The following is a 27,086-nucleotide window of genomic DNA, read 5'->3' as shown; positions in this document are numbered from 1 at the left end:
ACACCCACAGAACAGACTCTGAAACAAATTACAACCAGAAACACAACCACTCACACACACACACACACAAACACACACACAGACACAGACACACGAGGGGTTCCTCAGTGTCACAGAGAATGAAAACCCAAACACACCTGCCCCTGCCGAGTCATTCACTGTTTCTTTAAAACAAATGCACAGGGGCGCCTGGGTGGCTTAGTGGGTTAAGCGCCTGCCTTCAGCTCAGGTCTCCTGGGATTCAGCCCCGCTTGGGGCTCCTGCTTAGCCGGGAGTCGGCTTCTCTCTCGCCCTCCGCCTCTCCTCTCGCTCATGCTCGCGCTCTTACTCTCAAATAAATAAAATATTTTTTTAAAAAATAAAGCAAATGCATACCTGACATGGGCTGTGCTCCCGGCTCCACTTCAGGCGCTGGTGCTACCCCGGGCGCGAAAGACAGACCCGGGCGCGAAAGACAAAGTTCTGGTCCCCTCACAGAGCTCTCTCCCGCGGAAGCTCCGTACTCAAGAGCCAGCTACATCCACGTCCCGTATGCAGGGTCGAAGCTCTGGAGTCCTCTGCCCTTGCTCCGTTTTCTACAGCCTGGACTCACACTCCACTCGCCGCCCTCACCCGTGCTGTAACACCGAAGACTACGGTCCTCCACAGCTCCGCTCCTCGCCGCCGCGCGCCGCCACACGCACCAGCTCCTGCGCACTCGGAGCACACGCGCCCGAAGCTCGGGCTCCCAGCCAGAAGGACTGCATTTCCCAGAAGCCACCGGGATCTCATTCCCCCTCAAGCCCTGGGTCCTTTTCCGGTGTCGGAGCAGCTGTGGTCCCTACGTGGTGAGTAGGACCTATTCATAGTTAAAAAATCAGCGGAGGCATCCACAGTTTCTGACCAGAGCGGGACGGGGATCCTTGGAGGGGGTGAGAGGCTCTCCAGGCGAGGACAGTCTGGGAACTGACAGGGCGTGTGGAGCCCCGAGTCTCAGGCTTGTGTCTGCGTGAGCAGTAGAGATTTGTGTGCCTATGAGAAACGTGTGTGAGTCTGTGTATGTGTGTGACACTGGGACAGTGTGTCTCCATGGCGGCGTCTGCGCTTGTAGGTCAGATACTTGATTGTGCTTATTTAACTTCGTGGCTTATGGGTAAGCGGCTGTGTGGCCGTGTGGGTTGTCATTGTAACTCCTGGGTCTAGGCTCCGCGGATCCTCCACCCCGTCCCCTCACAGCCCCTTGGGGCCTGTCGCGGATAAAAGAGGGAAGTCAGATGCTGAGCCTTAGAATGGAAGAACGGAGAAGCATAGCAAGATGACACAGACTTGATCTTGAGATATGTTGAAGCTGCATTCGGCCCCAAGGCAGGCTTCTGGGAAGACCTGATGAGGTCCCAGGAGTAGGATTCCCTCCTGGAAGGTTCCCCCTTGGAAGCTTCTAAAGGTTTCATAACCACAGAATTTCCAGAACTTTGGCCCCAAGAACCTACTGTGAATTAGGGACCGATTTCTCCCTGGACATCAGTGACCCTGGCCTCCACATACTGGGAAGGACAACACTATTCCAGTATCCTCTCTACTCCTCTTCTGGTTGAGAGGGTGGTCATGGATGATGTTTTCTAAGTTACTGTGCTATCCAAGAAAATCCTGATGTTTCATGATTGCCTTCTCTTTTCCCAGTGCTGCCTGTGTCTTAAAAAAAAAAAAAATAATGGATACAGAGAGAAAAAAGAATTTTTGTTACACATCTAAAAGATAAAGTTCAGGTGAGTTTGTGTTTCCTCGTTATTCATTAAATACACTTGAAGATATGGGACCCTTTCTTTTCCTTCTGCTAAAATGTCCTGCCTAATAGTGACGTATCTGTGAATTGTGTGTGAGACCATGCGGATGGATCACCCTTCTCAGGGGCCCCAAGCTCTTTTCTCCTTAATTTATTTAACCTGTTGCCTACTGTTAGCTATTATGTTTCTTAATTTTTAACTACCAACTAAATTATTTTATAACGAACATCATTATGCATAGATCTTTATGTCCTTTTGCAGTCATTCCCTAAGGATAAATTTCTAGTTTTGAAATTTAAAACAGATACCAGATATTTACAATATATCAATATGCTTGACCTCACTGGCATACAGTGACAAAAAGACATAGTTGCTCTCCTCAGATGACTTGTTATCCCTGAAGGAAGTGAAATCAGAATAGGAATAAGATAGAAGATGTGAGATGTCACCTTCTATGAACACTCTTGTACACGTTTTTTTGTGGGCATGTATGTTCATGTTTTCCCTGGATATATACTTAGGGGTGGAAGTGGTTGACTTAATTTGTGCTCCACCCCAAGATATAGTTACTTCTCAACCTGGCCATCCCTTGCTATTGTTAATCATTTTAATTTTAGTCATTCTGATGTGTGTGTAGTAGTATTTCATTGTGATTCTAATTTATATTTTTCTGATAAGTAGTGATATAAGCATCTTTTCATATGATACTGCCCATTTGATATACCCTTATGAAGTGTCTATTCAAATCTTTTAGCAATTTTTAGTCTTTTTTTGTCATTTTCATATTGATTTGTAGGAATTTTATGTATATTTTGAATACAAGTCCTTTGTGAGTGTTTGTAAATATATTTGTATACCTCTGTGTATGTGTGTGTCTGAGTCTGTGTGTGTAAAGAGAGAAGGAGACAAAGAATATCTTTCATTAGCCGATTGCTTCTTACTTTCTTAATGATATAACAAAGAGAAGTTCTTAATTTTAATGAAGCTATTTACCAACCTTTTTCTTTTGTAGTATTGCATATTCTGTTTAAAACATCTTTTCCTGGGGAAGGAGGGATAGCTCTTCCTTCTGGTAGAATTCCAGTTAGTAAAGGTAGAAGGACAAAGGAACACAGAAAGTGACCATTTAGGCAAACACCACAGTAATAGTTCTTTCAGATGCAATTGACTGATAGATGCTAAAATCAGTGGGTGAAAATCTGATGAGAAAAAGGATTTGCATAGTGTTATAATATTTCCCACTATCCAAGACACTTATTAACTACAAAGGGAAACGTAGTAAGTTTACAGTAGAGAAACCCCGCAGAAAGAAGTTGAATCAACCCATCAAGGTTAACATCACCAGTAGTAAGACATTGCTGCCATGAGCCCTGTCTTTTGATGCAAAGGCAAGGACACAACACCACTGTGGTACTGCCAAAAATGTGCAACCAAATCCCAGTTACAAAAATATTAGAAAATCCAAGTGGGAGGATAGTTGACAAAATAAATGATGGTACTCCTCCAAAATAAAAAGGCATGAAGATGGGTCTGGAGGACAGACTTTATAGTGACCATCTGATTGCTGCCTGCTGGTGTCTGTGCCACTGTATAACCCCCAACCCTGGAGTGTAAGGAGAACCTGTTACTTGCTTTTAAGCAATAGAAAATGGCGAGGATGAGGGGGATGTCACTTCTGTGATAAGGCTATTTTATATAGTAAAAGAAATGGTATGTCACTGTTGTGGTTCTGCTTTGTCATGTAAGACCCCATTATAGCAGACTAGAGCTAGAGACTATCTTTGTGGGCTTGATGAAGTAAGTGGCAATGCTGGAGAAGCCCATGTTGCCAGAAACTGCAGGTGGCATCCAGGACCTGAGGGTGTCCACCAGTGGACAGCCACCAAAAAGGGGCCCTGGTACCATTGCTGCAAAGAAATGAATTCTGCCAGCAATCTGAATGAACTCTGAAGTGGATTCTTCACCAGCTGAACCTCTGAATGAAAACACAGCCCAGCCTACACCTTGTTTACAGTTTATGAGATCAGCCTAAGGAGAGCAGCCAGCTAAACTGTGTGCAGACTCTGGGTCCACAGAAATTGTGAGATGATAAATATGTGTTGTTTTAAGCTAAATTTGTGGTAATTCGTTAGGGCAGCAGTTGAAAATAATACCATAAGAAGACTGTGGAGTTTGGAAGAGACTAAGGAGAAATAACAGCTAAATGAAGTGTGGGATCATGTATAGAATCCTGGAAAAGAATAGGATATTAGGGTGCCTGGGTGGCTCAGTGGGTTAAGCCGCTGCCTTCGGCTCAGGTCATGATCTCAGAGTCCTGGGATCGAGTCCCGCATCGGGCTCTCTGCTCGGCGGGGAGCCTGCTTCCTCCTCTCTCTCTCTGCCTGCCTCTCTGCCTACTTGTGATCTCTCTCTGTCAAATAAATAAATAAAATCTTTTTTTAAAAAAAAAAGAATAGGATATTAGTGTGAAAACCTGGTGATATTTGAATAAGATCTGCCATCCATAGTATTGTACCAATGTTAATTTCCTGGTTTTGATCTTTGTCCTATGTAAGAGCTAACATTACGGCGAGGGGTAAAAAGAACTCTCTGCACTCTTCTTGCAACTTTTCTCTAAGTCTAAAATAAGTGAAAATAAAATTAAACCCAATGGGGCGCCTGGGTGGCTCAGTGGGTTAAAGCCTCTGCCTTTGGCTCAGGTCATGATCTCAGGGTCCTGGGATCGAGCCCCGCATAGGGCTCTCTGCTCGGCAGGGAGCCTGCTTCTTCCCTCTCCCTCTGCCTGCCTCTCTGCCTACTTGTGATCTCTCTCTATCAAATAAATAAATAAAATATTTAAAAAAATTAAACCCCAAAAAGGAAAATTGTGCACATCCATGATCATGAAGATATTTTTCTGTTTCTTCTTCCAAGTTTATTGTTTCAGTTTTCAAATTTAGGTATGTGATCCATCTTGGATTTTTATCTGTGTATGTAGTGGGATCAGAGTCAAAATCAGTTTTTGGACACAGAAACCCAATTGCTCAAATATCTTTTGTTGAAAAAGACTGACTATACTTTCTGCTATAAATTGCAGTCAGATTTTGTGTGTGTGTGTGAAAACTGTGGCTATATATGTGCAAGTCTCTTTCTTTTTTTTTTTAAGATTTTATTTATTTGTCAGAGAGAGAGAGGGAGAGAGAGCGAGCACAGGCAGGCAGAGTGGCAGGCAGAGGCAGAGGGAGAAGCAGGCTCCCTGCCGAGTGAGGAGCCCGATGTGGGACTCCATCCCAGGACGCTGGGATCATGACCTGAGCTGAAGGCAGCTGCTTAACCAACTGAGACACCCAGGTGTCTCTGCAAGTCTCTTTCTATGCTCTCTATTCTGTTGGTCTATTTGTCAGTCATGTGTCAGTATCACTGTTTTAAGTACAGTAGCTTTATATCATGTCTTGATATCTAATGTGATTTTTGACAACTTTGTTCTTCAGAATTGCCCTGACTCTTCTAGGTTCTTTGCATTTCCATGTAATTATAGAACAAGTTAATTCTAATTTTCTAAAAAAAAAAAATACCCCCCAAACTCCCCACTGATAATGTTAGAGATGCATCAAATCAATAGATCAATTTAGAGAGAAATTGATAGTTAAAACAGTCTTCCAATTCATGAACATAGACTATGTTTCCATTTATTTAATTCTTCTTTAGTCACTTAATGTTTTGATGTTTTTAGTCTAAAAGTCTTGTGCCTCTTTTGTTAGATTTATTCCAAAGTGTTATACTTTTTTAGATTTTTTAAAAAACTGTTAGGATTTTAAAATTTCATTTTCCAGTAACTTTGCTTTGATACAGATATTTGTTTGATACTTTGACCTTTTATTCAATAATCTTGCTAATAAATTCATTTATTCTAATAGTTTGTAGAACTGAAATTTTTTTCAATGTACAAAATCATGTAATCTGCAAATAAAGTTGGTTTTACTTCCTTTTTTTACAACCTTCATACCTTTCATTTCATTTTTTTCTTTATGGTAGTGGATAGGTCTTACAGTATAAAATTTAGTAGAAGAGGTAAGAATGGACAACCTTGCCTTGTTCCTGAACTCAGAAGGAAATGATCCACATTTCACCTCTCATATAATTATAGATGTAGTTTTATTCTGTAGATCCCTTTTATCAAATTAAGGAAGCTTCTCTCTTTTCCTAGTTTGCTGAGAATTTTTGTCATGAACTGTGGTTGAATATTATCAGTTTCTGCATCTAATGAAATCTATGAATGGCTTTCTCTTTTTTAATTTAAGGTTGGACAGTTATGTTGATTGATTTTTTGAAAATTAAATGACCTTTATATTTCTAGACTAAATTTCTCTTACTTTCTATAACACCTGCAATATTTGGTTTAATATCCTTGCTAATATTTGGTTTAATATGCTTACATCTGTGTTCATGAGAGATGCACTGTATTTTTCTTTTCCTGTAATTAATGTCCCGGTCAGGTTTTGATACCATGGTATGCTTCATGACATGGTCCACTTTTTTTCTGTTTTCTAGAAGATACTGAGTTTAACTTGTATTTTTAATTCTTTAAATGTTTGGAAGGATTTGCCACTGAAGCCTTTAGGCGTGATACTTTATGGGGAGTTTCTTAATAAAGATTTCATTTCTTTTGTAAATATAACAATATTCAGATTTTCCATTTCTCATATCAGTTTAGTAGAATTGTGTTTTCAAGGAATTTAAAACTATCATCTATGTTTTTCAAGCTTATTGTCATAAAGTTGTGAGATTCTGTTACCAATTTAATGTCTATAATATATGTAGTGATATCTCCTTTCATATTCTTGATATTGGCATTTATTTTCTTGACTAGTATAGCTAGAGATATATCAATTTTATCTCTTCAATGAAATCGTTTTTGGCTTTATTGATTTTTCTTTTTATATATCTGGGGTTTTTATGTCACTGGTTTCTTTTAGTATGCTCTACTTTCCATAGACTAAATTTGCCTTTCTTTTTCTAGCATCCAAAGGTAGATCACTGATTTTTAACCTTACTACTTTAATAATACATACATTTATGTTTGGATGAAGTAGGTCAAAGAATATTTAAAAGAAAGAAGAAAATAAGAAGACGATTACTACACTCATGCTATCTACTGGGAGAAAATAAATTCCAAATTTATTTAGCATTGACATAATTTTTAACTAATTTACTTATTTTTATTTATTTTTTTTCATTATGTTAAGTTAGCCAAAAGATAATACATCATAAGTTTTTGTTGTATTGTTCAGTGACTGGGTGATGGGTATTGACATAATTTGACAAAGGATTCCTATCATAATTTCACTACTAGTTTATTTGCTATGTCAGTATAACACCTAACAACTATGATGGAGATTGAACAATGAATGGCATTTATCTGCAGCACTTACAAAAAGAAAAAAAATATTTAAAGCTAAAAATGTCTTTGTAAGCATCAGTTTGATTGCATTGCAGAAGATTTATTGTGTCATACTTTCATGATCATTCAACTCACAATATTTTCTGGTTTCCATATTATGATCTGGTTTTTGACCTATACTTGTGTAGAAGTGAACTTTTTATATTTGGAAACATTTCAGAAATACCTGTTTTTAAGTTCTAAGTTAATTCTGAGGGCTTCAGAATATATGCATTTTTTATATTAATCATCTGAAATTTATAGATGCTTGTTTTACAGCCCAGAACATTCTGATAAATATATTGTGAGCATTTGAAAACAATGTATAATCTGTAGTTTGGGAGTATAATGTTCAATTAGGTCAGTTTGATTAATCCTATTAAACTTCTATGGCCCTGGTGATTTTTTTTTCTCTTCCTGTTATTGGTTACCAAATGGAGGGTATTAAACTCTCAAAATCCAGTTATAACTTTGTCTGTCCTTTAATTCTGTTGACTTTTGCTTTCTATATTTTAAAGCTATGTTATTAGATACATAAGAAGTGTAGGATGACCGTTACATTCTTCTTGAATTGTATGACATGTCTCTATTACTTTTAATACATCTTGCATTAAAGCCTATTGTATCTGTTATTAATATACTCATACTAATATTTTTCTTGTTACTGTCTAATATATTTGTCTTTGTGTTTAAAGTATGTTTCTTATAAGCAGCATAATTGATTCTGGTTTTCTTTTGAATTTAATCTGACAATCTTAGATTTTAACTGCAATGTTTAGTACATCTACATTTTACTACAATTATTGATACAGTTGGTTTAAATCTGTCATCTTGCAATATATTCTGTTTATCCTTTCTTTATTTTCTTTATTTCTCTTTTCCTGTATCCTTTAGTATTAATCAGGTGTTTTATTATTTCATTTTATCTCTTCTATTAGGTTTTTCTGTTGTACATTTTTTGTGTAATTCTTTTAGTAGTTAACTGAGCTATTATAGAATGCATTTTAAGACAGTCTCCCTTAAATTAAGTCTTTTACTACATATCAAATAATGTAAAACTTATTAATAGTTTAACTCCATTTATGCTGGTATTGTCATTTCTTCTTCCTGTATTACAAGCCACACAAGCATTGTTGTTTTTGTTGCTTTAAACAGCATTTGTTTAGTCATGTTAGTCATATATTTTCTATATCATAGCTTTTTGCATGTTCATGCTTTCACCTGCAATTATTTGCCTTTAGCCTGACTGCTGTCCTTTAATATTTCTTGTATTGTAGATCTGTTAGTAAGAAATTCTCTAAGCTTTTGTTAGAAAATATCTTTCATTCACTTTCATTTATGAAAGATATTTTCTCCAGGTATAAAATTCACAGTTGTCATTTTTTTCTCTCAGTACTTTGAAGATATAATTCCATTCTTCAAGCCACTACAATTTCTATTGAGAAATGAACTCTTTTTCTTTTTTAAAAAAAATATTATTTATTTGAGAGATGGTGAGAGAGAGCATGAGAGGGGAGAGGGTCAGAGGGAGAAGCAGACTCCCTGTGAAGCAGGGAGCTCCATGCGGAACTAGACTCCAGGACTCTGGGATCACAACCCAAGCCAAAGGCAGTTGCTGAACCAACTGAGCCACCCAGGAGCCCAAACTCTTTTTCTTATTGTTGTTTTCTTATAACTGATATCCTTTTTTTAAAACTACATACTATTATGATGTATTTGTAAACTCTGTTTTTCAACAGTTTGGTGATGCTGTGCCTAGGTATGGATTTCCTTCTTTTATCTGGTTAGGTTTGATGAGTTTTTTATTTTATGTATCAAAACATTTCATGAGATTTGTGATGTTTTTGTCCATTATTTCTTCAAATAAATTTTCTGTCCTATTTTTTAGGTGTTCAATTTCATCGTTTCACTGTCTCCTATATTTCTTTTGTTCTTTCCCTTTTTTCTCTCTTTGTAAGATTATCATTAATTTGACTTTACATTGACCACCCAGTGCATTCTTTTTTTTAAAGATTTTATTTATTTATTTGACAGAGAGAGATCACAAGTAGGCAGAGAGGCAGGCAGAGAGAGAGGGAGAGGTAGGCTTCCTGCTGAGAAGAAAGCCCGATGCGGGGCTTCAATCGTAGGACCCTGGGATCATGACCTGAGCCAAGGTCAGAGACTTTAACCCACTGAGCCACCCAGGCACCCCTACGCAATGCATTCTTAACTTTTGGTATTATATTTTTATAATTATAAAGTGTTCATATGAATCTTTAAGATCCTAAATATCTATTGATATGCTTCATTTTGCATTCTGACTGAGCCAGCCAGGTGCCCCCCACCTTTTCTAAGTAATCTCTGTACCCAACATGAGGCTTTAACTAACAACCCTGAGCTCAGTAGTTGCATGCTCTATCAACTCAACCTATTTTGGGGTGCCTGGGTGGCTCAGTGGGTTAAAGCCTCTGCCTTCAGCTCAGGTCATGGTCCCAGCATCCTGGGATTGAGCCCCACATCGGGCTCTCTGCTCAGTGGGGAGCCTGCTGCCCCTTCTCTCTCTGCCTGCCTGTCTGCCTACTTGTGATCTGTCAAATAAATAAATAAAATCTTTAAAAAAAACTGAACCCATTTTGCCCATGTTTTCCTCTATTTTTTTTTTAGCATCATAATCATAATGTTTTCAAGTCCTTGTCTACTAGTTCCACTATGTAGGTCATCCCTGGGTCTGTTTCTACTGAGATGTTTTCTCTTGATTATCAGTAAACTCTTTCCTGTTTCTTTGCATGTTTAGTAATTGTTATTGTATGGTGGCATTGTGGATAATATACAGATTCTGGATAATGTTATCTTTCTTTAATGAGTTTACTTCAGGGTTTTTCAAACTTCTTGTCGTTGATATTTTTGGCCAGATGATTCTTTGTTGTAGGGGGCTTTCCTGTGAATTATGAGATGTTTAGCAGCATCGCTGGTTCTCTATCTAATAGAAACAATGTCACCTGTATGCACATTATGACAACCAAATATGTCTTCAGACACTGCTGAATGTTCCCCTATTGAGAACCAATGGTCTGTACAATCATCTTCAGAGTCTACTTCATTTTCCATTGTGTGAGTGCACTATAGTTTATTTAATCAGCCACTCATCTCAGTGCCTTTAGACTTAGTACCTTTAGATTTCTCTCTGTTTTTTTTTTTTAATTAACTAGTAGCTATCATATTTCTTTCTATATCTCTAGGTGCATTTTCTGGGTATTTCCTTTGGATGTAGATTCAGATATGACCTTTCATGGTTAAATTCTTACGTAGAATTATGCTTACAGGGGTGCCTGGGTGGCTCAGTGGGTTAAAGCCTCTGCCTTCGGCTCAGATCATGATCCCAGGGTCCTGGGATCGAGCCCCGCATCAGGCTCTCTGCTTGGCAGGGAGCCTGGTCCCCCCCACCACCGTCTGCCTCTCTGCCTACTTGTGATCTCTCTCTGTCAAATAAATAAATAAAATCTTAAAAAAAAAAGAATTATGCTTACATGTCACAACTGCTCTAAGTTTTCACAAGTCTACAGGACAACGTAACAATGCTCCTTTCCCTATAACCTTACTCTGTGTGGTGCATGATCAGCCTTTAAAGTCTGAAAATTGAATACCTATAAGTGATAGTACCTTGTTGCTTAAAAACATCTCTTCAGTAAATCTTTTGTTAGGTAATATCTGTTCTAAGGTTTCACACAAGAGAACAAAAAATCTAGGTTTAAAAGGCAATAGTTGGAAAAATAAGTTGGCCTTATAACTATAGGAATGTGATTCAAAACACATCACTTCTACTTATTGTTTGTGATACGAGGAAATTTCTTTTTTTTTTTAAAGATTTTATTTATTTATTTGACATAGAGAAATTACAAGTACACTGAGAGGCAGGCAGAGAGAGAGAGAAGGAAGCAGGCTCCCTGCTGAGCAGAGAGCCCGATGCGGGACTCGATCCCAGGACCCTGAGATCATGACCTGAGCCGAAGGCAGCGGCTTAACCCACTGAGCCACCCAGGCGCCCCAAGGAAATTTCTTTAATTCTTTGAACTTTCATTTTTTCATCTGTTGAATTGAGATAATAACTACATTATGGAATTAAATGTCAATATGTATAGACTACCCATCACATAGCAGGTTGCAAAAATCTATGTGTTAAGCATGAGTTCACTTCTCTCTAGTGGGTACTGGTGGGTTGGTTGCTGGGGGCACAGGCAATGACTCATGCCAGCAAAGTAGATCCTGATAGGGAAATCCAGGTTGGTTATCACAGAGGATCTTGAGAGTGATAGTTCTGGCTTAAGGGAAAGGCTTCAGATGGGAAGGCATTTTTATAGTGGTCAAGATTTCCACGTTCATCTCTACTGCTTTCTTTTACCTGGTGCAAAAGATTTCATGTCCAGGTCCATCCCAAAGACATGAAGGTTGTTGAAGTTTGTGTTGTGTGGCATGCTCTTTACTGTAGAAGATAGGCCTGGATGAGAAGCTACTTAGTATTACTGAACAACCTAGGCTGGGTTCAGCTGGCCTGATAAGTATGAGAAATTAGGCAGTGTGGGTGTCTGGATCTAGCTTTGGTGCAATAATGTCTCTGTTCTTTATCCACTCTTGTGTGCTTTGTATCTGTAGGTACAGGGAAGGGCTTGACTTTGTCTGAACTTCTCATATCCCCTGACATGTGTTCATGTGTTTGGGAGGGTGGAGAGTGGGCAAGGACAGTGGAAAGCAGGAAAAAAGAGGAAAGAAGAGGGGCACCTGGGTGGCTCAGTGGGTTAAGCCTCTGTCTTTGGATCAGGTCATGATCTCAGGGTCCTGGGATCGAGCCCTGAGTTGGGCTCTCTGCTCAGCAGGGAGCCTGTTCCCCCTCTCTCTCTCCCTGCTTCTCTGTGTACTTGTGATCTCTCTCTCAAATAAATAAATAAAATCTTTTAAAAAAAGAGGAAAAAAGAAAGGCTATATAACCTTAAATAATTTTTGGAGTTCTAAGATAAAACAGATCTCAAGGCCTCTTTTTCCTCTCCCAGCTCTAGCTTCTCTGCAATTAGATTCTCTAATAGAGGAAACCTGAGGAAGATCAGCAGTTTGAAAACCATGGCGCAGGTAAGTGGATGCCTGTCTCCCTCCTGAAATACTATGATGTTTAACTCATGTAAAACTTTCATTCTTTATCCCCATACCTCCTACCTAGGAAGGCTGTATCTCTGACTCTATTTCATGGTTTCTCACCTTAGAGAGGATGGTGTCCTCCTCTGCTCCCTTTTTTCTGATTTTCAATTATTCATCTTCTATATGTTCAGTCTTTTCTCAAGAGCACTGTTGGAGCAGTGCAAGAGTGAAGTACCTTGAAGGAAATATTTGAGCTTCCCTTGTCAGGTTTGTGGATTTATGATATAGAAATAATGGTCCTGGGGCATCTGTGTGGCTCAGTTGGTTAAGCATCTAACTCTTGATTTCAGCTCAGGTCATGATCTCAAGATCATGACATCAAGCCCCATGTTGAGCTCCACACCCAGCATGGATTCTCTCTCTCTCCCTCTACTTCTGCTTCCCCCATGAAAAATAAAATAAAATAAGGCCCTATTTGACCACAGGAGAGAAAACTTTCTCAGTTTTCCAGGAAGATAAGGGATAATTGGGCTATGAATGGTCTCAGACTCGGGTGTGAGATGAGAACTCAGCTTTGAAAAGCTTTTAGGTTTGGGTAGAAATGGTATTGGTGCCGCTGACACAGACAGACAGACAGATAGACATCAGGGCCCCAGCTACGGAAATCACTGAGAATTTTGTATTGAAAGAGAAATTGCTGGTCTTGAGTAAATCAGTGTTGTTCTGATCATCCTACATTAGTGTGTTCTAACTAGGAACAGGAGTTCAGTAAGGGATTGCAGAAAGGAAGATCATCTAGAACTACAAGTGGTAGATGATACTGAACAGTGAGGAAGAGGTTAGTATTTGTGTCCAACCTAAATATCATAATAGTATAATACTTAAAAATTTAGTATTATTTTAATATTATTAATTATCTTAATACTTTAAGGAAGATTAAATCTAATGTCTGTAAGAAGGAATAAATGAGAACATTAACTTGTGAGAATAAAGGAAGTGCTTATGAGGTATTATCTGACCATATTATCTTAATAAAATTTCTTAATTTTACACAAACTCCATTTCCTAAGATAGAAACTTTATCAACTTTTTGAAGTGTAATTGACATATAATTAAGTGTATGTATCTTGTCTTTTTTTTGTAGCTCAATTCTTTCAATACACATAGTTATTTGATATACACCGTATTTTTTTTTATTTCTTTTCAGTGTAACAATATTCATTGTTTTTGCACCACACCCAGTGCTCCATGCAATCCGTGCCCTCCCTAATACCCACCACTTTGTTCCCCCAACCTCCCACCCCCCGCCCCTTCAAGACCCTCAGGTTGTTTTTCAGAGTCCATATTCTCTCATGGTTCACCTCCCCTTCCGATTTCCCCCAACTCCCTTCTCCTCTCTAACTCCCCATGTCCTCCATGTTATTTGTTATGCTCCACAAATAAGTGAAACCATGTGATAATTGACTCTCTCTGCTTGACTTATTTCACTCAGCATAATCTCTTCCAGTCCTGTCCATGTTGCTACAAAAGTTGGGTATTCATCCTTTCTGATGGAGGCATAATACACCATAGTGTATATGGACCACATCTTCCTTATCCATTCGTCTGTTGAAGGGCATCTTGGTTCTGTCCACAGTTTGGTGACCGTGGCCTTTGCTGCTGCTGCTGTATCTTGTCTTTTTAAAGCAGATTTGTTGAAATATAACTGACAATAAATTGCTTATATTTAAGTGTAGAATTTAATAAATTTTGACTTATATATATCCATGAAACTATTACCATAGCCAAGATAATGAACATCTCCATCATTCCAAAATTTTTCTCATGCCCCTTTGTAGCCCCTTCCTACCTGCCCCCAAAGTTGTCCTTCATGCCTAGGCAACTGCTCTTCTGCTTTCTGCCACTATAGGTTGATTTGCATGTTCTAGAATTTTATATAAATGGAATCACACTTCATGTGTTTTTTTAATCTTATTTCATTCAGCATATTTATTTTGAGATTCATACATATTGCTGCATATAGTAGTAGTGCATTCCATTGAAGTGCTGATTAGTATTCTATTTGTTATTCTAATTTTAATACTAAATTTATTATTCTAATATTAGTATTCTCAGTATATACAAAAATTTGTATATCCACTCCTCTGTTCATGGATGTTTGGGTTCTTTCCACTTTTTGATATTACAAGTAAAACTGCTTCATGCACAAATCTTTGTGTGGACATATGCCTTCATTTCTCTTCGGTAAACACTAGGAGTGGAGTGGCTAGGGAATAAGAAATCAATAAACTATTTTTCAAAGTGATTTACTGCTTTACATTTCCACCATCAATGTGTGAGAGTTCCATTTTTTCCCACATCTCTAGCAGTGCTTAAAATGGTCAGCCTATTAAATTTTAGCCATTCTAATAATTGTGTAGTAATACTGTCTCCTAGCAGTAAGCCATGGCAATCATAGGGCTCACTTCATTTGTTATTTGTCTCTCAGGGGATCACTGCCCAATATTTTCTGTCTCAAAAACCATTGTTTTCTACAATTTGTCCATGTTCTTTGTTATTTCACATGGGAGGTTAAATCTGATCCATGTTACTCCATCTTAACTCTAAGAGATTTTGTAATTCATTTTGGAGAAAAATGAACAATTCTTTTTTTTTTTTAAAGATTTTATTTACTTATTTGACAGACAGAGATCACAAGTAGGCAGAGAGGCAGGCAGAGAGAGAGAGAGAGAGAAAGAGGGAAGCAGGCTTCCTGCGGAGCAGAGAGCCCGATGCGGGGCTCGATCCCAGGACCCTGAGATCATGACCCGAGCCGAAGGCAGCAGCCCAAACCACTGAGCCACCCAGGCGCCCCACAATTCTTTTTATATATTCCTTGAAGAGGAAAAACATAAGAACTTGTATTTACTAGTAGTATGTGATTCATGTACATGGAAGGTAATGTTCTTATATATACTGTTTCATTTAATTGGAGAAATCTCTTTACTTTATTCATTTTCATACATTTAGATATTTCAGTTTTCCTTTATTTTTAAAGAAATTTTGTGCACTCCAACAGGATCCTTCAAGACTGTGTTGGCACTCTATTTTAGAAGCTAATGTATTTATTCTCATCTAATCGTGTCATGATCTTGTAACTTCAGCTTGTTTTTCTACATTGTCCCCTTACTGCAATTTAGTCAATCCTTCTCGAACATTTTTTTCTTTACTGTTACGAACAACAATAATACATGGTTTGTCTTTTCAGATGCCATTGACATTCAGTGATATTGCCATAGACTTCTCTCAGGAGGAGTGGGAATGCCTAAATTCTGATCAGAGGGATTTGTACAGAGATGTGATGTTGGAGAATTATACTAACTTGGTCTCACTGGGTAAGGACATCTGCTTGAAGTCATATAGACTCTGCTATCTGGAATAGCTGCTTTCTCCACTGTGTATTTTATGGTCTTTGCCGAGAAACCAGATAAATTTCTCCATATTCATATTCTCCATATTCCCAAAGGCCTAGTTGGACCTTTGTTAGATGGAAATGGGCATCTCCATTCAGCACCTGAATCTTTTCTTTCATTTACCTTCCTTCTTCCCTCTACCCCATTCTGCAATTCCTTCTTTTTCTAAAATAAAGGTTTAAATTCTAGGACTTTTTCTGAATAACCAACAGCAAAGAAAACAGATTTCATATTATGTGTATGTTCAGAATATGTACAAATATCCATTTTAATTGCTGGTCCACCTACATGAAAACAGGTAACACAGGGTCCTGGTTTTCTCTTTGATACAAACGAACCTTGGTAAATTTTACAGTGTAGAATGAATCAAGAACATTATCTTTTTAATATTATTTTTATACTTATAGCAGTGAAAATGTTGGCTTGCAGTGATTTTTGGGTTTCTACCAAGAAGTGAACATCTTCCTTCAGTTCTTGGAAAATACTTGACTATTCTTTCATCTCTTCTGGACTCCCATTTATACCTATGTTAGATCTTTCAAGTGTATCTTACAGTTCTATCATGTGTATATCTCCTTTTATCTCTCTTCTGTTGACCTCTATTTCAGCTCACTTATCCTGTATTCTGCTATGATGAGTCTGCTCTTAAAGACGGGTTTTTCATATTATATGTTGTCTTTTTCAGTTCTAGAAATTCAGTTTGTCTTAAAGCATCTAATTATCTTTTACAATTCTTCATTGTTTATTTACTTTCTTTTCATTACTGTTTATTCATCTGTGGGTATGCTTATATTTCTTCTTTTCTCTGGTTATTCGTCATATGGTAATTCCTCTTCAAGTTACTAGTAATTGTAATTCTATGCTGGATATTGTGTACAATAGAACTGAATGAAGACACTTGGGTGGCCCAGTCAGTTGGGCCTCCGACTCTTGGTTTCAGCTCAGGTCATGGGATCAAGCCCCACTTAGTCTCCTTGCCCACCCCCCCCCATTCTTTTTCCTGCTTTTTCTCCTTCTCTCTCTCTCTCTATCTCTCAAATAAATAAATAAATAAAATCTTTTTTAAAAAAAGAACTGAATGGTTTCCAGATGATGGTGTCTTCCACAAGAGTATTTACATTTTCCTCTATTAATCAGTAGAGAGGCAGGCTGATCACTATAATATAATTAGGGATTGAGCTGGGTCACTGCTGGTTTTCAGTTTTGGTCATTCTCAGCTACTGTACATATACATATATATATATATATTTTTTTATAATTCCATATATATATGGAATTTTGCCTTTACTGCTAGCTGCACTCAGAATCAGTAAGTTTCTGCAGGGGAAAATTTGTAAATCATCAGAGCCAATTCACCACTTTGTCATGGCTCTTATTATTTATCTCTTTTGATTTCAAGCTTCCTCTCCCAGTGGGTCTTTGGATTCCAGAAGAAATGTTGAAAATTAATAAGCAGATCATCTATTTGATATACCAGGAAAAGAAGAGCACAACAGATTTAAAGAAAGTAGAAGAAAGGAAATAATAAAGGCAAGAACAGAAATTAATGAAATAAAAAGCCAAACATGCAAAAGAGAAAGTCACAACTATAAATTTCATTATCTCAAAGAAAGAATACAAGTGATGCAATTCTGTCAACATGAATCAAGAAAAAAAAATTATGTAAGGAAAAAATTCACCACATTTCAAAAACCATGAAGCCTTGAAAATATGATATTTTGAGAAACGTTTTGCCAAAAACTTTGAGAAATCAAATGAAATAAATTATTTAAAAAATTTTAATCTACAAAAACTCCACTAAAACAAAACAAAACAAAACAGCACACCTGCGTGACTCAGTTGGTTAAGCATCTGTCTGCTTTCAGCGCAGGTCATAATCCCAGGGTCCTGGGATCGAGCCCCACCTCAGGCTTCCTGCTCAGTGGGGAAGTCAGCCTCTCCCTCTCCAATTAATTCTCCCACCACTCATGCTCTCTCTCACTCTGTCTCAAATAAATATTTTTAAAATAAAAACATGAAATATACTTATAATAGCTCTTTCAGTATCCTTATCTACTAATTATATTATCTGTATCATTCCTTGGTGTGTTTCTTTTGATTAATTTTCTCCTAGTAAAGGTCATACTTTCTAGCTATTTTGCATGCCTGATAATTTTTTATTAGATGCCAGACATTGTGAAGTTTACTGGGTTGGGATGCTGGATTCCTAAAATTCTTTTAATATCCTAGGGCTTTGTTCTTGGATGTAGCTATTTAATTTGGAATCTGTCAATACTTTCATGAGTTGCCTTAAAGCTTTGTTAGGGTGGGTCCAGAATACGTTTCAGTCTAGTGCTAACTTGACCCCACCACTGAGGCAATATCCTTCTAGGGACTATGTTTGATGCCTTGTGCCTTATGGGACCTTTCCACTCTGGTTGGTGAAAACAAGAATTATCCCCTGCCCTTTGTGACTTCCGGGGGATGTTCTGCCTACTCCTTATCAAGTAGTACATTCTTCGTTTTCATTAGTTTCCTCACACAGATGTCTAGATTCACATTCAGCCAAGTATCAAGGGGTTTCCTCTACAGATCTCTAGAGATCTCTCTGTGCAGCTCCCTCCTTTCTAGTGCTCTGCCTTGCAAATTCTGCACTTCGTTCTTTCCCTTAATTCTCTACTCTGTCTTCTCAACTCGGGGATACAGCTGCAGTATTTTAGTTTCCCCTCCATATGCTTTGTTCTGGAAATTCTCTTTAGACAGTCAACTGTGGTACTTGCAGGTCACACTTCATTTGTTTCCCTTCCCTTGGGAAATTTCTATCCTGCACTATCTATTTTCCAATATTTGAAAGATGTTTCATACATTTTTTAAATTTTCTAGTTATTTAAGGTAGGAGGGCAAATTTGATCCCTCTTAATGTTGCATGACCAAAAGCACAAATTATTAACTCTGTCTTTGAAAGCTTCTTTGCACTTTAGTACAAGAGGTCTTAGAATCACCTTGTATCCTCCCTGCCCTGGACTAGGAATTAGCTATTTGTCCAAAGCACCCTCATTAACATCAGTGGGAAATGGTTTGGAGAGACCTGGACAACTGGAAAGCTAATTGTAAACCACTTCTTGTGGGATAAATATACAATTTTTAAAATTATTCTGTGGAAATTGGTATATTTAGATTTCCCATCTCTTCTGGAATCTGTTTCTGTTATTGTCTTACTTTAATTTGAAATAATTTTAGAGGGGCACCTGGGTGGCTCAGTGGGTTATAGCCTCTGCCTTCAGCTCAGGTCATGATCCCAGGGTCCTGGGATCGAGCCCCACGTCGGGCTCTCTGCTTGGCAGGGAGGCTGCTTCCCCCTCTCTCTCTGCCTGCCTCTCTGCCTACTTGTGATCTCTCTCTCTCTCTCTCTCAAATAAATAAAAAATATATTTAAAAAAAAAAAGAAAGAATTTTAGATTCACAAAAGTTACAGAAGTGGTACAAAGAGTTCCAGTGTATCATTCCCATAATGATAACATCTTATATAACTGTGGTACATTTGTGAAAACTATCAAATTAACATTTTACAATACTATAAACTGAATATTTTATTTAGATTTCACCAGTGTTTGCACTAATGTCTTTTTTTCTGTTTCAGGATCCAATCCAGGATACCACATTACTTTTAGTCATCCTGTGTCCCTTGTTTCCTCCAAATGTGACAGTCTCTGTTTTTCCTTCTCTTTTTTGACCTTGATACTTTTGAAGATACTGTTTGGTCAGGTATTTAGTAGAGTGCCTCCAAATTTTGGTGTGTTTGGCGCTTTCTTATTATTAAACTCAGATCATGGATTTGGGGGAAGAATACCAGAGAAGTACCCTTCTCATTGTATATCAGGGGCACATGATATCAATGTGATTCATCAAGGGGGTGCTAACCTTAAAAACTTGTGTAAAGTGGTATCTGCTGGTTTTCTTCATTGAGAAGTTATTTTTTTTCTTTTCATATTTTATTTATTAGAAACAAGTTTGTAAATTTAACTGGGTTTGGTTTTTAGAAACTATATTTCAAAAAATTCATCATTTCATGTACATCTCAAATTTATTTGCATAGTTGTCTTGAATGGGTTTCTTAAACATTCTCTGTTTCCTTATTGATTATTGTTTCCCTACTGTCATTGTGTTTAGACTTTCCTCCTATCTTTTGTTCCTTGAATAGGTAGTCTACCGGTTTGTCTGCACATGTTAATTGTACAATTTTATTTAAAATTTGTTTTTATTATATTGCTTTCCGTTTTCTGTTTTCCTTCAGCAGACTTTATCATTCATTTTCTACGTTTTTTCTTTTCTTAATTTTGGATTTAATATTCGTTCATTTTTATTCTTTAATTTTTCATTAGATATAAGCCTTTTAGTCTATGAGTTTTCAGTTGTACAGTTAAAGACCACAGATTCTGATGTATTATTTTTTTTATTATCATTGTTTTCAAGAAGTTCTGTGGTTTCAGTTTGTATTTATCATTCACTAATAGTAGTTTTTGAGTTTTATTTATCAATAGAAAGTGTTTGGCTTTTGGGTATTGCTTCCCATTTCTCATTATTTCAGAGAATATTGTTTGCTTTACTTCAGCTTTTTGAACATATTGTACTTCATTCATAGAAGAATCCCACTTGCCTTCAACTCATACTTGACCCAGTTAGCACATTAGAGTTCTTCAGACTGCTTCACTATCCCGATAGCCAAATTTTATCCTCTATTCAACATTTCTTTTGTTGCAGCATCCCAGGTATTTGGTTTCCCCAAAGGCTGTTCCCATAGCACTTACTTTATTTTTTCCCAACATCCTCCAGTTTAATTTAATAGCTTTTCATAAGCCTTATAAAATTATATTAATTATTGCAATTCCTGAAATAAGTTTCTGTGAAATTCAAGAATAATTGGCCTTGGCTATAAAGGAATGGAAGGGAGAATTTGGGAAAGTCATTAGAGAAACAAAACAGTGAGCATCAGTAGGATGGATGAATAATATTAAAACTCTGCTGATGAAGGTAATATACTATCTGATTATCTTGATTGAGATAAAGCAAAAAAACAATCATGACTAAGCACAGGGAAGATGGAACAATGGTGGTAGAGACATGCATATCAATATAAGGTAATAAGCAATTGGAGAATGATCAGGTGTCACCTATTTCCATTTATATTTTTGATTGAGCTGGTTTGGAAGTCTGTATTTCTCAACGTTAAGGTAAATGATAGAAGAAAACATTTTTTACTATAATATGGTATGAGAGATTAGTTAGGGAGAGATTATTGATAACTGTCACATAATTTTCAGAAACTAAATGGATATTTTACTCAGCTGCCTTCCCCAGTAGCCTTAATTTTTGTTTTTATTTACCTTTACTTTCATCCAAGTTAATTTTTTAAATTCAACATTTTATCTTATAATTAATATTTACCTTGTGGTAAGGACTTGTTTTGCAGTAGTAGAAGAAGAAAATACATAGTAAAATAAATGATAAAATAAATATGTAATAGAGAAAAGTATTTTGAAGGCAAAAATTAACTGTTGGAATATAGAATAAAGGATACGAATTTACTTAGACTTAGCAGAGGCAGCCTTTCTGAAGAAGTGATTTCTAATCTGCAGCACCCAAAGATAGTAATTTAAAGGCACTAGGTAAAAGGCTTTCTGAAAGGTGGAGCACCTGTGAGAAGCCCCAGGAAATGGGAAAGGTTATGGTATGTATTAGTAGCTAAAGAGATTCATTGGGATAGTATATAGGGAACAAAAGATGCCAAGGGATCAAGATGAGTTTGTGTAAAAAGATAGATCCTTTTTGTTCATGATTACGTGTTTAGGGTTCTATTCTAACATAAAGACAAACCATTGAAAAAACTACATAGAGCCATCTGATAGATAATGTTACAAATATAGATGACCAGAACCTACTCCTCTAGATTCTGATTTACTAAGTCTTAGCAGATATCTAGAAGGTAGTGTATATAAGAAACTCCTTCTATAGTTTTGGTCCACATTAAATATGAGTACTACTGACTTTTTCTCTTTGCCTGTTCACAAACTTCATAGTTCTCAATAAGAACTTTCATAATTTTATGAGTCCTTCTTGCCTTTTAAAAATTTCACGACAGGGGTGCCTGGGTGGCTCAGTGGGTTAAAGCCTCTCCCTTCGTTCGGCTCAGGTCATGATCCCGGGCCCTGGGATTGAGTCCTGCATCGGGCTCTCTGCTCAGCAGGGAGCCTACTTCTCCATCTCTCTCTCCCTGCCTCTCTGCCTACTTGTGATCTCTGTCTGTCAAATAAATAAATAAAATCTTTTAAAAAAATTTCATGACAGGAGGGGCGCCTGGGTGGCTCAGTGGGTTAAAGCCTCTCCCTTTGGCTCAGGTCATGATCCCAGGGTCCTGGGATTGAGCCCCACATCAGGCTCTCTGCTCTGCAGGGAGCTTGCTTCCTCCTCTCTCTCTCTGTGCCTGCCTCTCTGCCAACTTGTGATCTCTGTGCCAAATAAATAAATAAAATCTTTTTTAAAAATTAAAGAATAAAAAAAATTCCTGACAGTATTTTAGGATTTTATGACCCTTTTACTTCTAGTGAATATACTTCTCAATTTGTCACTATTTTTACTCTAGGAGGCTCCTCCTCATCCCCAGTACAGTAAAATAGCATTTGTTTATTTTGTTTTCTTTCAGACTTTGATTTTACAACTGAGACCAACAAGTTATCTTCAGAAAAAAGCAGTTATCAAGTAAATTCATATCATCGGGAGACAATGAAAAGAAATAAAACCTTCAACCTTATGAGGTTTACTTTGAGAAATGACCCACAGTGCAGAATTGAATTTGGGAGAGAACAGGGGCCTAACATGGAAGGTTTTAGTCAAATGACATTTATAAAACATATATCTCTTCCTCTACACCAGAGAATTCACACTAAAGAGAAATCCTATGAATGTAAGGAATGTAGGAGGGACTTTAGAAAATATTCACACCTTACTGAACATTTCAGAGACCATAATGGTGTGAGACCCTATGAATGTAAGGAATGTGGAAAAGCCTTTATAGTTCTCCAGCATTTTGTTAGACATAAAAAAATTCACACTGATTTGAAACCTTATGAATGTAATGGATGTGAGAAAGCCTTTAGGTTTTATTCACAGCTTATTCAACATCAGATCATTCATACTGGTATAAAACCCTATGAATGTAAGCAATGTGGGAAGTCTTTTAGACGTTATTCTCACCTTACTGAACATCAGAAAATACATATTGGTTTGAAACCCTATGAATGTAAGGAATGTGGAGAAACTTTTAGATTGTACCGACATATGTGCCTACATCAGAAAATTCATCATGGTGTGAAACCCTATATATGCAAGGAATGTGGGAAGGCCTTTGGTCATCGTTCAAGTCTTTATCAACATAAGAAAATCCATTCTGGTGAGAAACCATATAAATGTAAACAATGTGGAAAGGCCTTTGTTCGCAGCTATCTACTTATTGAACATCAGAGAAGTCATACTGGTGAGAAGCCTCATGAATGTAAGGAATGTGGGAAGGCCTTTAGTAGGGGCTCAAGCCTTCTTAAACATAAGAGAATTCATAGCAGTGAGAAACTCTATGACTGTAAGGACTGTGGGAAGGCCTTCTGTAGAGGCTCTCAACTTACGCAACATCAAAGAATTCATACTGGTGAGAAGCCACATGAATGCAAAGAATGTGGGAAGACATTTAAGCTTCATTCATACCTTATTCAACATCAGATCATTCATACTGATTTAAAACCATATGAATGTAAACAATGTGGGAAAGCCTTCAGCCGTATTGGAGACCTTAAAACACATCAGTCAATTCATGCAGGGGAGAAACCCTTTGAATGTAAGGAATGTGGAAAAACCTTTAGACTTAATTCTCAACTGATTTATCATCAGACAATTCATACAGGTTTGAAACCTTATATATGTAAGGAATGTAAGAAGGCTTTTCGTTCTATCTCAGGTCTTTCTCAACATAAGAGAATTCATACCGGTGAAAAACCCTATGAATGTAAAGAATGTGGTAAGGCCTTTAATCGCAGCGGTCGACTTACTCAACATCAGAGAATTCATACTGGTGTGAAACCACACAAATGTAAGGAATGTGGAAAGACCTTTACTCGTTGCTATCAACTTACTCAACATCAAAGATTTCATAGTGGTGAGAAACTCCTGAGGTAATGAGAGTCAGAAAGCATTTAACTTTGGCACCTTTACTGTTACCACTATTCTACCACCTAGTGATGTTATGGTAAAGATTAAATTACTTAACATAAAATTTAAATGCTTAGGGGTCATCTGGCACATGGTATTTGCTTACTAAGTATTGTGGCTTTTTAAATGATAATCACTATTATTACTATACATAAATTCATGTGGAAGAAAGACCCTATAAGCATATTTTTAAAATGTATCACGGCTCATCCATATTTTCTTCAGATAATTAATTCTGGACAAAAATCCCATTTTTATTCAAAGATCAAGCCCCTGAGGATGAATAATAATAAGAAACCCTGTGCCTTTAGAATATTGAGAGTTCATCTGTTGAAAAATTGGAGTAGTTTGAAGAAACTTTCTTACAGTAAATTCTGCAATACAGATAATATACATTCCACATGCCCTACAATTGAAATAAATTAAAAACTAACAATCTGGTAGCTCAAGACTAGGTTGAGTTTTTTGAGTGAGTTTTTGAAAGTTTTCAAATTTACATAAAAAGTACAACAGTGTTACAATGAAGTTTGTTTTTCCTCCACCTAGATTCAGTATATCTGGTATTTCTCTCTCGTAAATATGAATATGTATATATACAGATGTGTATGTATATATATATATGTATATATATATATATAATTCTTATTAATGTTGAATATATTTTCCATATATCATTTTGCTGTATTTTTCAGTGACTGTTTTAGATATCACTTCACCTCTAAAAAGTCAACATACGACTCTTAGAATTAAGGATAATCTTCTAGATGACCATTAAACTACAGTTACCTAAAAAAACACTAATAATAACCCTATATTGTTTTCAGCCTATTTACAAATTTCTCTAATTGGTTAAAGAATATCTTCTAAAAGTACTAGCTTTTTTAAAGTCCAAAAACCAAACTAAGCCAATTTGTTTTACATGACTATGGTTTATTGGGTCTAACAAAAATTGGTCAACAATTTATCCTCTACCTCCTTACATTTTTTGAAGCCTCAGAAGCAACCTATATAATATTGTAATTCCATATTTGTCCTGCTTTTTCTCAAGATGGGCTTGACTTCTTCCTCTATCCTTTGTGTCTATTGTGAACTGAAGTTTATGTCTAGAGGCTTGATTTTCAGATTAAATATTTTTATGACTATTTCATAGATATGGTATATTTAATATAAAATATCAGGTGGCATACAAGTGAAACTATGTTTGATCTCTTGATTCACGTATTGACTACCAATATTTTATATTATTTTATATTTACCCATATATTTGCCCTTTCCCGTGCTCTTCCTGATTTCCCAATCCCTAATTTTCTGAATTTCCATCTGGTATCATTTTCTTTTAGCTTGAAGAACTTAATATAGCATTTCTTGGAGTGTACATCTGCTGGAGGTGAATTTTCAGTTTCTTTTACCCTTTATTCTTGAAAGATTGTTTTTCTTGCTATAGAATTCTGGGGTTTGTGTGTATTTTTTAAAAGATAGACAATGACTTCTGTCCTCCATAGGTTATGATGAGAAGTCATTTGAATTACTTTCCCTCTGTATGTGTCATTTCTCTCTGCATGCTTTCAAGATTTTTCATTACCTGTGGTTTTCATCAATTTGAGTATGCTGGTTTAAATGTGGTTTTATGTTACTCCTGTTTTGGGTTCTCTGAGCCTCTGAAATCTATACACTTACGCATTTCCCCAAATTTCAGAAACTTTTGTCCATATTCAGATATTTATTTCCTGTCCATGCTTCTCCTTCTGGGATTCTAAATACTTATGTTAAATCTTTGATATTGTCCCACAAGTCACTGGCTCTGTTATCTCTCACCTTTTTTTTTCTCTCTCTTTTTTTAAAGACTTTATTTATTTGACAGAGATATCACAAGTAGGTGGGGGGGGGGGCAGGTTCCCTGCCGAGCAGAGGGCCAGACTCGGACCTCAATCCTGGGACCCTGAGATCACGACCTGAGCCAAAAGCAGAGGCTTCAACCCACTGAGCCACCCAGGCGCCCCTTTTTTTCTCTTTTTCAGATTGGGTAATTTCTATTGCTCTATCTTCAAGTTTACTGATTCTTTTTCTTGTTATCTCAATTATGCTATTAAGTTTATCTATCAAAAGTTTAATAGTACTTTTCAGTTCTATCTTCATTTTGTGCTTTTTTAATAGTTTCTATTTCTTTACTAAGGTTTCCTATTTCTTCAATGTGTATTTTTGACAATGCTTTTGATTCCAGTGAAAATCTTTCATATATTAATGATAGAAAAATAAGTAAAATTATTTTATCTTATGAAAAGTATCAGTTTCAAGAAATATTCCTACCCTCTTAGCTTAGTCATAAAAACAGCTTTTCCTTTCCTTGGCATTCCAGATTTTGTTTGTTTACATGTAGTGTGATACTGGTGAGAAAACAAATCATGCTGTCATATTGGCGGTCTTGATTATGAAATATTCGCCAAGCTTTTTCTTAAAGAAAGCCTTCGCATTCAAAATATAGTAAATCTTTATAAAAAATTTGTAAACTCTTCAACCATTCAACCAATGAGCACTGGCAAAAAACATAAATTCATTTTTTCTCTGTTTCTTTCAACAGTTCCATAAAGCAACAGTAATTCATAATATTTGCGTGTATATACTAAACCATCATACTTTTCATACTGTGGAGCAAATCAGTTAGGGAGACATCAAGCTCTTTAAAATTCACAGCATTCACATTTTTAACTTAGTGTGGCTGGTTAATTTATTTTTTAAGATTTTATTTATTTATTTGAGAGAGAGAGAGAGAGATCACAAGTAGGCAGAGAGGCAGGCAGAGAGAGAGGAGGAGGCAACCTCCCTGCAGAGCAGAGAGCCCAATGTGGGGCTCTATCCCAGGACTCTGGGATCATGACCTGAGCTGAAGGCAGAGGCTTTAACCCACTGAGCCACCCAGGTGCCCCGGCTGTTAATTTTAATAGAAATTTTTTTCATATCTAGTTGAAATTCTTTTTTGACATATATAAAAGATTTTAAGATATCTGTGCTATGAATATGATTTTGTAGGCTGCAGATTGACAACATTTCTATTTGATTTGGAAGGTACCCAGAGTAAAGTAGAAAATATTTTATCGTACAACTTGTCTA

General features: G+C 36.9%; 1 protein-coding gene across 6 annotated transcripts; it reads left to right on the top strand.

Annotated features, from left to right (window-relative positions):
- The first annotated feature begins 756 nt into the window (after positions 1 to 756).
- Positions 757 to 25,849, top strand: ZNF404 (zinc finger protein 404). 6 transcript variants are annotated; one of them, XM_032326597.1, is made up of 5 exons: positions 757 to 911; positions 1,183 to 1,745; positions 12,210 to 12,285; positions 15,539 to 15,665; positions 22,423 to 25,849. In XM_032326597.1, exons 3-5 carry the CDS (start codon positions 12,277 to 12,279, stop codon positions 23,943 to 23,945), a joined length of 1,659 nt encoding a protein of 552 aa, XP_032182488.1. In that variant the 5' UTR covers positions 757 to 911; positions 1,183 to 1,745; positions 12,210 to 12,276; the 3' UTR covers positions 23,946 to 25,849. The 6 variants fall into 6 exon arrangements, with proteins under 6 accessions (XP_032182488.1, XP_032182487.1, XP_032182486.1 ...); XM_032326596.1 differs by having other exon boundaries at positions 757 to 988; XM_032326595.1 differs by having other exon boundaries at positions 757 to 1,423; positions 1,660 to 1,745.
- Positions 25,850 to 27,086: the final 1,237 nt, after the last annotated feature.

This window comes from Mustela erminea, chromosome 19 (assembly GCF_009829155.1).
Source record: "Mustela erminea isolate mMusErm1 chromosome 19, mMusErm1.Pri, whole genome shotgun sequence".
Lineage (NCBI taxonomy): Eukaryota > Metazoa > Chordata > Mammalia > Carnivora > Mustelidae > Mustela > Mustela erminea.
Note: the sequence above shows the minus strand (reverse complement) of the source record. Positions and strands in the feature narration are given on the sequence as shown.